Here is a 14915-nt window from a genome sequence, read left to right as displayed (position 1 = left end):
GGGAGAAAACCTGCTTAAGGCCCTGAAGCCACTTCGAAGAAATACCTCTCTTCTATCTCTAGCATACTCTGCAGCCCTGCAGAAAGCAACTCCTTAGCCATAAAGGACAGTACGGGAAGACTACCAGGTGCCATAAAATTCTCTAGTTTTTAGGCTGGAAACCCAGGCTTTTCACCACTAATCCCAGCAAATGTCTGATCACTGTTTCAAAAGCTGGCCCTTCGACTCTGCTTTGGATGTACCAGATTAAACCAATCATGACCTTTAACACCCTGTGAAGGTCTTCAGCATAGTTTTTATTACTTCTTGGCAGTTTGCAAGGAAACTACTTCAAGTCCTACTTCTCATCAACACTTACCTTAGAATTCAAGCCACAGTAGGAAGAGAACCCAAATTATTCTTGAATTTCCATTTGGCAGCTGAATTCATTCACTTACTATAGCTTTCTCTTCTACCTGTCATTACTGTGGACTGAGAATCTAACAGAATCTCTAGGATTTCAGCTAACATTCTTCCCTGGTCTTGGATCTCAGCAGCTAATTGCATCTTCTTACCCTAAAAAACACTCAAATCAGGCCGGGCGCTGTGGTTCACACCTGTAATCCCAGCACTTTGGGAGGCTGAGGGGGGCAGATCATGAGGTCAGGAGATCAAGACCACCATGGCTAACACAGTGAAACCCTGTCTCTACTAAAAATACAAAAAATTAGCTGGGCGTGGTGGCACGTGCCTGTAGTCCCAGCTACCCGGGAGGCTGAGGCAGGGGAATCGCTTGAACCTGGGAGGTGGAGCTTACAGTGAGCTGAGATCGCGCCACTGCACTCCAGCCTGGGCAACAGAGCGAGACTCTGTCTCAACAACAACAACAACCAAAAAAAAGCACTCAAATCACTATGAGACAAAACCAGTAACTCTGGTTACACCGTTGAAGCTTCAATACTCTCAAAGAAGGCAAAGTGAGAATTGATGCTTTTGGTTGGGAGAATGATTTTTGAATCATAGCTACCTGCTTACTAGCTGCACATTGGCCAAGATACTTAACTATTTCTGAGCTCACTTCCTCATGTGTAAAATGGAGGAAATAACACCAACACATAGGAGTGTTGAGGCTTAAATAACTGAAAGCACTCAACATATCTGGAATGTGGTAGGTGCCCAATTAATACCTAAATATACACTTGATTATATAGCAGGTACACATATTATAACTATTTTTTTAATATGCCTCTATTACCAGAAAAGGGCTTCTTGAAAGCAGCAAGTGTCTTATTTTTATCTACATATATCCCCAAAGCATAGAGATATAAATCAAACCCGATTTTAGCCACAGTGTCAGTAACAACAGGGAGTAACAGGGATTGAGGAAAACTGCCAAGTGTGTGTCCCATCTAAAGGAGTGACCGCTACACAGCTCCAACTGAAGAAGGCCATGTAGGAAATCTGGTTAACTGCAATAACAGCTTCACACTCTTTTTTTTTTTTTTTTTTGAGACAAGGTTAGTTGCCCAGGCTAGAGTACAGTGGCATGATCACAGCTCACTGCAGCCTTGACCTCCTGGGCTCTAGTGATCCTCCTACCTCAGTCTTCTGCATAACTAGGACCACAGGCATACGCTACCACACCCAGCTAATTTTTAAATTTTTTTTATAGAGATAGGGTCTCCCCATATTGCCCAGGCTGGTTTCAAACTCCTGGGCTCAAGTGATCCTCCCACCTCAACCGCCCAAAATGCTGGGATTATATGTGTGAGCCACTGTACCCAGCCCAGATTCTTTAAGAAGTAAAAGACAGACTGTTTTAATGCCAAATCTTTCTATTTCAAGTTTCAGTTCAAGTTTAAAAAAAACAAAAAACAAAAAACAAAACATAGGCCAGGCATGGTGGCTCACGCCGGTAATTCCAGCACTTCGGGAAGCTGAGGTGGATGGATCACTTGAGGTCAGGAGTTCAAGACCAGCCTGGCCAACGTGGTGAAACCCCATTTCTACTAAAAATACAAAAATTAGCTGGGCGTGGTGGTGCATGCCTATAATTCCAGCTACTCAGGAGGCTGGGGAAGGAGAATCGCTTGAACCTGGGAGGTGGAGGATGCAGTGAGCTGAGATCATGCCACTGCACTCCAGCCTGGGCAACAGAGTGAGACTCCATCTCAAAAAACATTATAAGAAAATCGAAGAAAATTGAGGACTGCCAGATTATAATTTCTGACCCATTATCTTTCACTCAACTTGGTCCTGAACAACTAGTAGCTATTTCTCAAATCCAATCCACCTTCAAGTTTTAACAAACAAACAAAACTATGTTCACACATCTTCAAAATAATCTGATAGAAGTTCTGAAGATAGGCCAGGTACAGTGGTTCACACCTGTAATCTCAACAATTTGGCAGGCCAAGGCAGGCGGATAACGAGGTCAGGGGATCCAGATCATCCTGGCTAACACAGTGAAACCCCATCTCTACTAAAAATACAAAAAATTAGCAGGCTTGGTGGCACACACCTGTAGTCCCAGCTACTTGGGAGGCTGAGGCAGGAGAATTGCTTGAACCTGGGCGGTGGAGGTTGCACTGAGATTGCGCCACTGTACTCCAGCCTGGGTGACAGAGCAAGACTCCCTCTCAAAAAAAAAAAAAAAAAAAAAAAAAAGAAGTTCTGAAGATAATCCCCAAAAAAGGCCCAGAAACATTCTGAGCAATGACCACATCATTAGAATAAAGGAACATTGCACTGGTGCTCAGTAAATGGTTACTCAGTGAATGAAGGAATGAAATAAACTAATAAATGGACCTTAAGGAGATGACAAATTCTGAATTACTTGTTTTTTGAAAATAGGTTATATTCTCCAAAGCATAAATTAAGATCAATAGATGGGAAATTATTCTGCAAGGACTCACTTCAACTCTCAGGGCTGTCCAAAGATGACACAACTTTCCTCAGAAGCTATGAATGGGGTTGTTAGGCACGGGCTGTTTGAACACTTGACAGGGATGTGTAAAGGCAACATGAGAGAGCGCAGTCATGTGCAGCAGCAGGGAAAAAAGCCCAATCTTTACAGCTAGACAGATTTAGATTTTAATCCCTCCTCACCACTTTTTAGGTGAGTGACCTCATGCTAGTTATTTAACTCCACTGAGGCCAGTTTCCTGCACTAAAACATCTTGCAAGGTTTTAGGGCTTAGGATAATTTCATTTGTTCAATAAATACTTACATTATAAGCATAGCCATTGTACTAAATAAGCTCTGGGGATTCTAAACAAGACACAGTTCCTGTCCTTAAGGAGATTAAAGTCTACTGTAAGGAAGAGGAATGTTAAAATAGGCAATCATAATGCTGTACATTAAGAGTTACAACACAGGCAAATGCAAAATGCTATGGGAGGAAATAAGCATAGCACCTACCCCAGGGCTTACACCTAAGTTTTAGGCTGGTCAGAGGAGGCTTCTTAGGAGATTTAAAATCCTAAGAATAAAAACCAGGATAGACAAAGTGAACTGCATGTGCAAAGGCCTGAAGCTCACAGAAAGTATTACATTCCTGAAAGGGCTACAGTTTGGTATAGCAGCAGCCCAGAAGCAAGAAGCTAGAAGTAAAAGTTAGAAAGGTAGGCCGGGCACAGTGGCTTATGCCTGTAATCCCAGCACTTTGGGAGGCCAACTGAAGTCAGGAGTTTGAGACCAGCCTGGCCAAAGTGGTGAAATCCCATCTCTACTAAAATACAAAAATTAGCCGGGCATGGCGGCGGGCACCTGTAATCCCAGCTACTTGGGAGGCTGAGGCAGGAGAATCGCTTGAACCCAGGAAGCAGAGGTTGCAGTGAGCCAAGATTGTGCCAATGCACTCCAGCCTGGGTGGCAGGGCGAGACTGCCTCTCAAAAAAAAGAAAGGTAAACAGGGTTGGACAAAGCTGAGATATTAGAACTTTATTCTAAGGACAATGATAAGGAACTAATGAGTCTTAAACACTGGACTGGCACAATCAATCCCACATTTAAAGTGTAATTCTGATTGTGCCAGCCCCATGTTTAAGACTCTTTAGTTCCTTACCATTGCGTGCAATGTGAAGAACAAGTTGGAGAAGGGGACATAGTGGGAGGATGGCAGCACTCTAGACCACTAATGTGGAAAACAGGATGCTAAAGTTATCTGGTGACTGGAAAAGCAGTAGTGAAGGCACTGAGTTCAAGACCAGCCTGGACAACAAAGCAAGACCCTGTCTCTACAAAAATTAAAAAATAAAAAATTAGCCAGGCGTGGTGATGCACCTGTAGTCCTAGCTACTTGGGAGGCTGAGGCAGGAAGAGTGCTTAAGCCTAAGAGTTTGGGGTTACATTGAGCTATAAACATGCCACTGCACTCCAGCCTGGAGGACAGAGCGAGACCCTGTCTCTAAAATAAAAAATAAGCTGGGTGTGGTGGCTCAAGCCTGTAATCCCAGCACTTTGGGAGGCTGAGGTGGGCAGATCACTTGAGGTCAGGAGTTTGATACCAGCCTGGCCAACATGGTGAAATCCCATCTCTACTAAAAATACAAAAATTAGTTAGTCATGGTGGCAGACGCCTGTAATCCCAGCTACTGGGGAGGCTGAGGCAGGAGAATCGCTTGAACCCGGGAGGCAGAGGTTGCAGCAAGCCGAGATCACGCCACTGTACTCCAGCCTGGGCAACAGACTGAGACTCCATCTCAAAAAATAAAAATAAAAAATAAACCAGGCACGGCGGCTCACACTTGTAATCCCAACACTCTGGGAGGCCAAGGTGGGAGGATCACTTGAACTAAAGAATTTAAGACCAGCCTGGGCAACATAGCAAGACCTCGTCACCACCAATAATAAAAAAAGTAGCTGGGCAGGCATGGTGCTACATACCTGTAGTCCCAGCTACTCAGAAAGCTGAGGCAGGAGGATCACTTGAACCCAGGAGTTCAAGGTTGCACTGAGCTATGATCACACCACTGCACTCCAGCCTGGGCAACAGAGTGAGACTCCATCTCAAAAAAATTAATTAAAATAAAAAATAAAGAAGATTTAAAAATCACTAAGACCCAGTGGTTAATAAGGCATGTAAAATAACAACACTGTGCCTGATAAAAATCATGTACTCAAAAAATGGTACCTGTTACTATTATTATTGTTATTGGCCATTGGATTTAGATGACCTTTGAAATCACATTTATCACTAAGAGTCTATGTTACCTTGAAGATGTATCTTGTTCTCAGAAAAGTCCTTTCCTATGATTACCAAGCTATCTTATGCAAAATGATTCATTTTTTATTCATAGACTACACCAGAACTGCTTAACTGGGCTCCGCTACACACCAGTCATAGCATGAAACGTTTATTAGGTGTTCTCACAAACAGCAGTGCATGACCAAGTAAGTCTGAGTAATGCTGCATAATGTATCTTCCCTCCTGAAGAGTCATAGACAAATAAGCACCAACGCTCTGAATAATAATTCTGCAGTGAAGAAAGGCATTTCACTTTGGTCATTTTTTGTCAAGGATCCTCTTCTCATCCCCAAAGGACACTGATTAGCACTACACAGAACTAATGTTCAGTGGAAGAGCTTGGGAAATGCTGCTCTAAACCAACTTACAAATTTTAGTGGAATGAAAAGACTATAGGCAACTGTATTCTAACAACCTTTCAAAATGGTTAGAGTTTTACACACATTATGGCGTTTTCCTTTTTAACTTAGTACTACTGAAAATGACATTAAATACCACCATAAATAGCAATCCTTTGCCTCCTAAGTGATTGCCAACCAAGCATGCTTGGCTTCTTAAAAGGCCCCAACTTTGTCATTTCATAATGAGCAAATTCTGTGCTACTTACCTTCAGGGTACAGCAATAATTTTTAAAACAGTTTAAAATGACAAGGATGTCAACTGTGCAGATAATGTGTACTTTATTAGCCCTTTCTCTCTTCTCTTTTAAAATGAACAAATCATGCCAGTGTCAAAGGGATATATCTTCTTAACACTGGGCAAAGAATCTCACTTCATAGAGATCACTGGACAGTTTACAGCTCTGGAGGCCATGGGTAACAGTAATTAGGGATGGTGAAAACCTTCATTAATTCATAGATTTAAGCCAAAGACATGATACAAAATATTCTATACTCTAACATCATTTCCTAGGAGTCATCTCATTCCTTTTTTTTTTGGAGACAGTCTCGCCCTGTCGCCGAGGCTGGAGTGCAATGGCGGCGCAATCTCAGCTCACTGCAACCTCTGCCTCCTGGGTTCAAGCGATTCTCCTGCCTCAGTCTCTGGAGTAGCCGGGGTTACAGACGACCACCACCACGCCCAGCTAATTTTTTGTATCTTTAGTAGAGATGGAGTTTCGCCATGTTGGCTGGGCTGGTCTCGAATTCCTGACCTCATGATCCGCTCGCCTCAATCTCCTAAAGTGCTGGGATTACAGGCATGAGCCACCGCGCCTGGCCCATTCCTCTTATTGAAACACTTCGAAACACTGCTCAAGATCACTATTTATGGTTCACGCTCATGAATGTATTTAAGAATAATAGGACAATTACTGAATCTTATTTATTAAGAATATACTATTGACTTTAAAGCTCGAACCCGGCAGGCAAAGGATATACTATTGGCTTTAAATTAAGGGTATTCAGGCTGGGCGCAGTGGCTCACTTCTGTAATCCCAGCACTTTGGGAGGCTGAGGCAGGGAGATCACCTGAAGTCAGGAGTTCGTGACCAGCCTGGCCAACACGGTGAAACCCTGTCTCTACAAAAAATATGAAAATTAGCCAGGTATGGTGGCATGCACCTGTAGTCCCAGCAACTCAGGAGGCTGAGGCAGGAGAATCACTTGAACCCAAAAGGCAGAGGTTGCAGTGAGCTGAGATCATGTCACTGCACTCCAGCCTGGGCGACAGAGTGACTCCAGCAAATAAATGAATGAATGAATGGTATTCATTTAAATAGGACACCTTATATATAGTACCTTCAATAAGGAATTTTTTTTTTTAAAGAGGGAATCCCGCTCTGTTGCCCAGGCTGGAGTGTAGTGGCATGATCTCAGCTCACTGCAACCTCCGCCTCTGGGTTCAAGCCATTCTCCTGCCTCAACCTCCCGAGTAGCTGGGACTACAGGTGTCTGCCCCCATGCCTGGCAAATTTTTCTATTTTCAGTAGAAACGGGGTTTCACCATGTTGGCCAGGTTGGTTGCAAACTCCTGGCCTCAGGTGATCTGCCAGCCTTGTCCTCCCAAAGTGCTGGGATTACAGGGGTGAGCCACCGTGCCTGACCAGACATGGGTATTTCGACCTTTATTTTAAACATATTCTACGGGAAACATTCAAATGCAAAGATTAGACTCTAGTTGAGCTCTCTAAACTACAAGTTTATACAACAGAAAGCTCTCACTAAGTACTGGATGTGGAAGTAAACTATCTGGAGATCTGAAAATAACAAAATGGAAAATACAACTCCAATACTGAAAATGAGTATAGGTGCTGTCTCACAGCTCTCAGGTACATCACTGCTAACACATGGAGAAGTGTGGGAAGGGTGCAACAACTCCTGCAATCTGGCAAAATTTTCTACAGGCAGAGAGATTTTTCCTGAACCATTCCGCAATACTGTCTTCCTGCTTACTTCAAAGAAAATGTTACTCAAGTGACTACAAATCACACAAACCAAACCAACAGTCCTACTTCAACTGATAATTTCTACAGTTACAAAAATTTTAAATGACTATAATGCAAACCTCTCCTTCTGGTCAGAACGAAAACACTGGTTGCTCCGACTTTAATCATCATTGCTATTTGTCAAATATGAAAAAGTTTTCATCTCATCACAATCATTACCACTCAACACTTGGGGATGAACCAAAGAGATCAGGAAACAACCTTCCCCTGAAACAAATGATCCTACTACTTTGTACATTCAAAAGTGAGACTGACCTCACACTGGTCCACTGGAAATCAGCTCCTAAACCACAACAGCACAACTAAATTAGGTTAGTTCTTCCAGGCCAAGTGGCTGCTCCTCCATATGGAAATCGTACTGTATGTAACAGAGCAGACAATTACAAAAGGCCTTACCCCTCCATATCAAGGAAGCTGTAACTGGCTGAAAGGACAGATTTCATGCTGTTCTAAAACGAAAATGTGTTCTCTCACTTGTTAAGGTCCACTAAGTGACAGGCATCTACCAGACACTATTATATTCATTTCTCATAACTACTCTAAAGGTAGATATTATTGTCATTACTTCACAGAGGAAGAAACAAGTTAAGAACCTGCCCCAGCACAGTCAGGGTAAATGCATTGCAGAGACAGAATTCTTCCCTTGGTCTGACTCCAATCCGCAACTAATACCGTCCTCTCCCAAAGGCACTTTTTGGCCGGTTTTAAAAATCCATTTCCTCCTGCAATTAATCTACTTAAATTATGCTGAGTGCTTTGAGTCTCTGCAGGAAAACACTAAAATGACCTTGTAGCCTTCCTAAATTGTGACAGTGCATGCATGAAAAACTGAATAAACAAAATGAAAAGAAAGACTGTAAGACATCAGATAACTCACAACCAGTTTCCTCTGAGAACAAGAAACAGAATGGAAAAGAACAACTTACTGGCAAAGGAATGTTCTTCCTGGTTGTATGCCTGAGGGCCAGGATTGACCTCAAGAAGGTCATTTGTGACCCTAGTAATGTCCTCTGCCATTCTCATTCCCATGAATAAAGTAAACTTGTCACTTAAAGTCATCTCTGCCATCAAGTCAATGCTTCCACAGGAGAGTCAATGCTATCCAGTGGAATGAGCACCTATCTAGAAATCCAGTGATGTGGGCAAGATTTGGCTCTGCCCTTGCATAGCCAAGTGACCCTGCCAAGGTCATCTCACTCTTTTGAAGTCTCAGTACAAAGGACACACCTGAAAGAACTGAAGTTCGCTTCCTGAGCTAAGAAGCCAGGACTTTTTTCTTTTCCCATAACATTCTATGGTCTCAACACAGTGTTTAAGAGTAAGGGCTTCACTTACATAAGAAATAAGAATTACAAATCTGTGGCTGGGCGCGGTGGCTAACGCCTGTAATCCCAGCCCTTTGGGAGGCTGAAGTAGGCGGATCACAAGGTCAGGAGTTCCAGACCAGCCTGGCCAACATAGTGAAACCCCATCTCTACTAAAAATACAAAAAATTAGCCAGGCATGGTGGCAGGCGTCTGTAATCCCGGCTACTCAGGAGGCTGAGGCAAGAGAATCACCTGAACCTAGGAGGCGGAGGTTGCAGTGAGCCAAGATAACGCCATTGCACTCCAGCCCGAGCAACAGGGCGAGACTCCGTCTCAAAAAACAACAACAACAACAAAAAAAAGAATTACAAATCTGTGTCTGTGTCTGAATCTGGGCTCTGTTACTTACTGGCTGTGAGACCTTAAGCAAATTACTTTTCAGTTTCCTCACATGTAAAAATGAGGGTGACTATATTATCTACCTCATAGTATATGAGGATATACATAATACATTTATATCCTAGCTGGTACAATGTAAGCATTCAATAAAAGTAGTAACTGTAGTATCCCTGCGTTTGATTCATAGATCCTAGTGGCTCAGTACCTTTGAACTAAAAGATGTAAATTTCAAAATTACCTCAAAAAGACACCCAGTATAGCTTGGCTGGGCATGGTGGCACACACTTGTAAACCCAGCACTTTGGGAGGCCAAGGCAGGTGGATCACGTGAGGTCGGGAGTTCAAGACCAGCCTGGCTAACATGGTGAAAGCCCATCTCTACTAAAAATACAAAAATTAGCTGGGTGTTGTGGTGCATGCCTGTAATCCCAGCTACCTGGGAAGCTGAGGCAGGAGAATCGCTTGAACCCAGGAGGCAGAGGTTGCAGTGAGCCAAGATCACGTCACTGCACTCCAGCCTGGGTGACAGAGTAAAACTCCCAAAAAACAAAACCCAAAACAAGACTCTCAGCATAGCTCCCTAACACAGAATGGGGTGAGCCCATATATGGTTACAATTCTGTGGTCTGAATCCTCATTTCGCTTTGCCTTACATTTCTCTGAAACTAAAAGGGGATAAAAATGCCTTGTAAAATCTTCTCTAGTACGGTTTGGGGATTTTTATTTATTTTTTGGGAGATGAGTCTCGCTCTGTTGCTCAGGCTGGATTGCAGTGACACAATCTCAGCTCACTGCAACCTCCGCCTCCCGGGTTCCAGCAATTCTCCTGCCTCAGTCTTCCAGGTAGCTGGGATTACAGGCGCCCACCACCATGCCAGGCTATTTTTTGTATTTTTGTAATTTTGTTTCATCACGTGTGCGAGGCTGGTCTCAAACTCATGACCTCAAATACCACCTGCCTCGGCCTCCCAAAATGCTGGGATCAGAGGCATGAGCCACTGCACCCAGTCTCTAGTAGTTTTGACCAAAGAAAAAATGTGTAAGTATAAATGAGATAACAGAATAATTTGTCATAAGAATTAAATAAGATTCCATAGACACAGCCTATAAAGCATACAGCTTAATTTCTGCTTGAAGAAAAACCTGAGGTTCACAAGTTTTCAACATAAACTCAGATCTACTGAGATTTCCTGAGAGTTCAAGATTTCTAGAGTGGTCAATTCCATATCTTAACAAGGTGGCCACGGGTGTAAGGGGCTAACATGGAATGAAGGTGGTCACCAATGCTGAAGGGCAGGTTGCTCCAGAAATGCCTGCTGAATAAAAAAGGTGTACATATACGCTCATTTTTATCACCTTGTCTAGCCTTAGTAAAAAAGAAACTAAATCATAATAGATCTACAGCATTCTTCATATTTGGTTAACTTGATGACTGAGCCAAATGAGCCTGAAATGACCAATGTACGAAATGCAAGGCAAACCCTATTTTCACTTGTAGCTTTGCCTCTCTCTTCCACAGTGAAATATTATTGTAAATAAAGACGAGGGAGGGCTTCACCTAAGCACATCAAGACATAAAGCAATTAAGATTTCCAACTCACTGGTCTCCTCTCAAACTCTGATGTAAAGGTTTCCATGCAAAACTGGAACTGCAAATATTTTGTCCTATCCAGTCTTACTTTTACACATTCTTCAGGATAAGCATATCCTAGAATCAATATCCCACAGTCTGAAGAAAGTACTAGGCCTTTGAATAGGTCCTCGTATTTGGGGACACCCTAAGGAACTGGTGATGTTTGAAAAACCTCTCCAGTGAGCTCCTTACACTATGCACTTGGTAGTTCCTTGCCGCTTGGCATAAATTACCTCCATACACAGAAGACTATCTGTAATATTCTGAAGCTTGGTTTTAAGGAATGCACTCTTCAAGTTTCTGTACATATTCTTCCCCATTATCTACCTGGATTCAGGAAAAATGCAGCAATTTACTTTGTAAATCTTCCCTTTCACAATAGAAGCCAAGGAGTACAATTTGAATACCTAGCTGAAGAACCCATATTCTATATGGTTACAATTCTGTGGTCTGAATCTTGAAGCAGCACAACAAATTCTTACGAATTATAGTCTTCCATTTAATACACTCTAAACACCCAGAAATCAAAGTAGATGATCCATTTGGAAATATAAAATTATCTGGAAGTTTGATTAGTCAGGTTTATGTTGACAGCTAATGTAGCCGATAAAATTACAGTCTCTGGCATGAGGCAACCTGGGTTTGAATTCCAGCTCAACCACTTACTGAGTGACAATAGACAAGCTACTTAACCTCTCTGATCCTCAGTTTCCTCATCTACAATATGGGGATGATAATGCCTACCTACTGGTGTTAAAATGTGCCCCAAAATAGCAATTCTCTTCTTCTGCTTATCAATTCCCTTCTCCAGAAAATGTAGTTGCATTCACACAAAACTGACTAAATTTGAAAACGATAGGAGTTTCTTGAAATTGGTATGAAAACAAAAGAGTACCATCTAAAGCTAAAAAGGACTACCTAACAAAAACAAGGAAAAACGAATTAGGAAAACACAGAGGTTTAACATAAATGTGTTTCCATGGCCCTCACACATTGGAAGGAGCAAATGTAAAGCAATACAAGTAACTATGATTCAGATTCAGCAGAAAAGGAACATATCCCCAACAAGTTGACTGGAATGACTCTGGATTGGAATAAAAACTTTTTGAATATAAACCAGAAAGTGTTGACAAGTCCTGTTCCTTAAGAAGCTATGCACTGGCTTTTTTTGGTTTGGAGCTATTTATTTGAAAAAACAAACAAAAAAATCAAAGTACACATGGGAGTGGGTGTACTTTCTAGGCACATATACAAAGAAATAAATCAAGACTCAAAATTTCTGGCTAGCTCCCTTTCCCTTAAAGGGGAACCTAACAATATTTACTCAACAAATAACTACCAAGTACCTAATATTTGCTAATGTAGCTTTGGAAACTCAGCCATGACCTGTATCCTTCCCAGAGCAGCAAATTTCATATACAATATCTCAAAACTACTTGTATGGTCCTGAGACTCAAAATCTATAACTGCTCTATTAATACACTTCCCCAGTCCGAAAATATTCCCTAAAATCCTTCCTATATCAGACTTAGTCACTTTAAATCTGACACTACTTAATGCTGTGCCTCCTAGGCTCGGACAGAGCACACCTATCAACAGGATCCCTCTCTCGGTTTACTTGCTCCTCACATCACATCCCAGGTCCGTTGACTCTGGACTCCAGGGCTCCACCAAAACCTCAGTGTTTAAATGCTTGCACTCTCCAGCAAAATCCCTGATCTGATTCTACCGTTCAGCTATGCCCCTAGCCCTGATGCCTCTCTTCCTACACCATGCACTCACACAGTGGATTTCAGGGCCACTTCCAAACTAGGTCACACTAGCATCCCTTCGAGAGGATCTCAGATCCTCTGACCCTGTCACTTGGGTTTCGGTGTTTCCAGGCCTGGAACCGTGAGGGCCTGCACACCCCCATCTTGCGCCATACATGTATCAGGAAAAGCACCTCTGAAAGTGAGTGTCCCCCATTCCAGGCCGTGGCCTAAGCGACCCCCACAGTACCCGCCAGGCCATCACCCTCTCTTTCCCCTTAAAGCCTCTAGGCTCGCCCTCCTGCCGCAACCCCACGCCTGCGCCGCAGGGGGTCACTGCCCCAGCTGCCCTAGCCCAGGACGCGCGCATCCCCGCAGCCTCAGATTCCTTCATCACCCCCTAGGCCGGAGCCGGCGCGACCAATAAGGTGCCAGGTCCGCGGCCTCCCCGCCACCGACCAATCACGAGCGAGCCCCCCCGCCGTCGCCTTCCGCCAATGGGAGAAAGCCCGCGGGCCGGGCCGACGAGGCACACGGACCACACGAGCGCGGCGGCGGCTACAGCGGCGGGCCAGGCAAGAGCACAACATGGCGGCGAGCAGGCCGGACCGAGCTACAGCAGCGGCCGCGCGAGGAAGTGAGGTCTCTGGCGAAGGCGGGAAGCGCTGCCCCTCCCCCCGTCGCCGCTCCCCTATCACCCTCGCACAGAACCTCCCGCACACTCACACGCCTCTGCTCAGGAGTCCAGGAAGAGTAGGAGCCGCCCCCGCGCTCCTTCGGAGTCGGGCAATGCAGAGGCCCAGGCACGGCGGAGGGGAGGGGGAAGCGTGCGTCACGGAGAACGGAGCGCGCGCGAAGCGGGGGCACAAGCAAGATGGCGGCCACGCCGTTTGCACCGTCTCCGCTTTTCCCCTCCCCCTCCCCTGGCGCCTGGACTCCCAGTATCGTGCAGCGCGCAGAAGCGCTGCTGCTTGAGGTCTCGCGAGAATTGGGAAGGGGCGACGACAGAGTGAAGCGGAATGAGAGCTGGGAGTTTAACACCGCCCTCTTTCGGAAGCTCGAGATCTCAGAGTTTTGACCCCGCCCCCTTTCGGGGATCTGGAGGCGCTGCCAGGTGACCTCCAGCACGCTTCCCACCCTTGTGGATCTGTCTTTGGTGCGAGCTTGAATGTTAAAAGATAAGTAGGTGTGTGCGCGTGCCCTTGAACTTTAGGAACTAAGGAGGGGCGTATGTGCGTATTCGTGTTTTTAATTTGGGGAGAAAGAACTGGGGGATGAAGGTCGACATGGCATGCCAAATTTTTTTTTTTTTTTTTTTTTTTTGAGATGGTGTCTTGCTCTGTCGCCCAGGCTGGAGTGCAGTGGCGTGATCTCGGCTCACTGCAAGGTCCGCCTCCCGAGTTCACGCCATTCTCCTGCCTCAGCCTCCCGAGTAGCTGAGACTACAGGCGCCCGCCACCATGCCCGGCTAATTTTTATTATTATTATTATTTTTAGTAGAGACGGGGTTTCACTGTGTTAGCCAGATGGTCTCGATCTCCTGACCTCGTGATCCGCCCGCCTCGGCCTCCCAAAGCGCTGGGACGACGGCACATGCCGTTCAAGTAGACAGCTACTGGCACCTTAAATTTATAAAAGAGCATTTAACACCAAACTGTAAAGTGATATTCTCCAGAATAAAGAACAATGCTTACCAAGAATAGTTGGCTTGTAACTTTACGTCGACATAGTTGTTCTCATTTGAATGCAGATTTTAAAACTTCATCACGGGAGGCTGAGGCAGGAGAATGGCGTGAACCCGGGAGGCGGAGCTTGCAGTGAGCTGAGATCCGGCCACCGCACTTCAGCCTGGGCGACAGAGCCAGACTCAGTCTCAAAAAAAAAAAAAAAAAAAAAAAAACTTCATCACGCAGTTGGAAACCACAGCTACTATGAGCATGGACTTTTAAATACTTATCTCTCTTCATTTCCATGACCACTTGGTCCAAAGGCATCAGGATTATATCTTTTACAAATGATAAAACTGAAACTCAAAAAGGTTTAAGTGATTGGATCTAAGGCCCCACAGCTAGTAAGTGTCGAAACCCAATATGAACAACTTCAAAACCTGTAGATACAGTCATCAAATGTGTCTTGAATGGAATTACCTGC

At 44.3% G+C, this 14915-nt stretch overlaps 2 protein-coding genes across 5 annotated transcripts in view; one reads left to right on the top strand and one right to left on the bottom strand.

The window, feature by feature from the left end:
• Positions 1-13787, bottom strand: part of NFYC (nuclear transcription factor Y subunit gamma) — an 80366-nt gene extending 66579 nt beyond the window's left edge. For 3 of the 4 annotated variants that reach the window (XM_025386307.1, XM_025386315.1, XM_025386322.1), the window contains exon 1: positions 13495-13787. The gene's annotated coding sequence lies outside the window, so the exon portion shown is untranslated. The remainder of the gene's footprint in view (positions 1-13494) is intronic. The other variant, XM_025386290.1, reaches the window with a different exon arrangement.
• LOC112625113 lies at positions 13108-13998 on the top strand. The gene has a single exon (XM_025386330.1). It carries the CDS (start codon positions 13353-13355, stop codon positions 13737-13739), a length of 387 nt encoding a protein of 128 aa, XP_025242115.1. The 5' UTR covers positions 13108-13352; the 3' UTR covers positions 13740-13998.
• The last annotated feature ends 917 nt before the right edge of the window (positions 13999-14915 follow it).

This window comes from Theropithecus gelada, chromosome 1 (assembly GCF_003255815.1).
Source record: "Theropithecus gelada isolate Dixy chromosome 1, Tgel_1.0, whole genome shotgun sequence".
Classification (NCBI taxonomy): Eukaryota; Metazoa; Chordata; class Mammalia; order Primates; family Cercopithecidae; genus Theropithecus; species Theropithecus gelada.
Note: the sequence above shows the minus strand (reverse complement) of the source record. Positions and strands in the feature narration are given on the sequence as shown.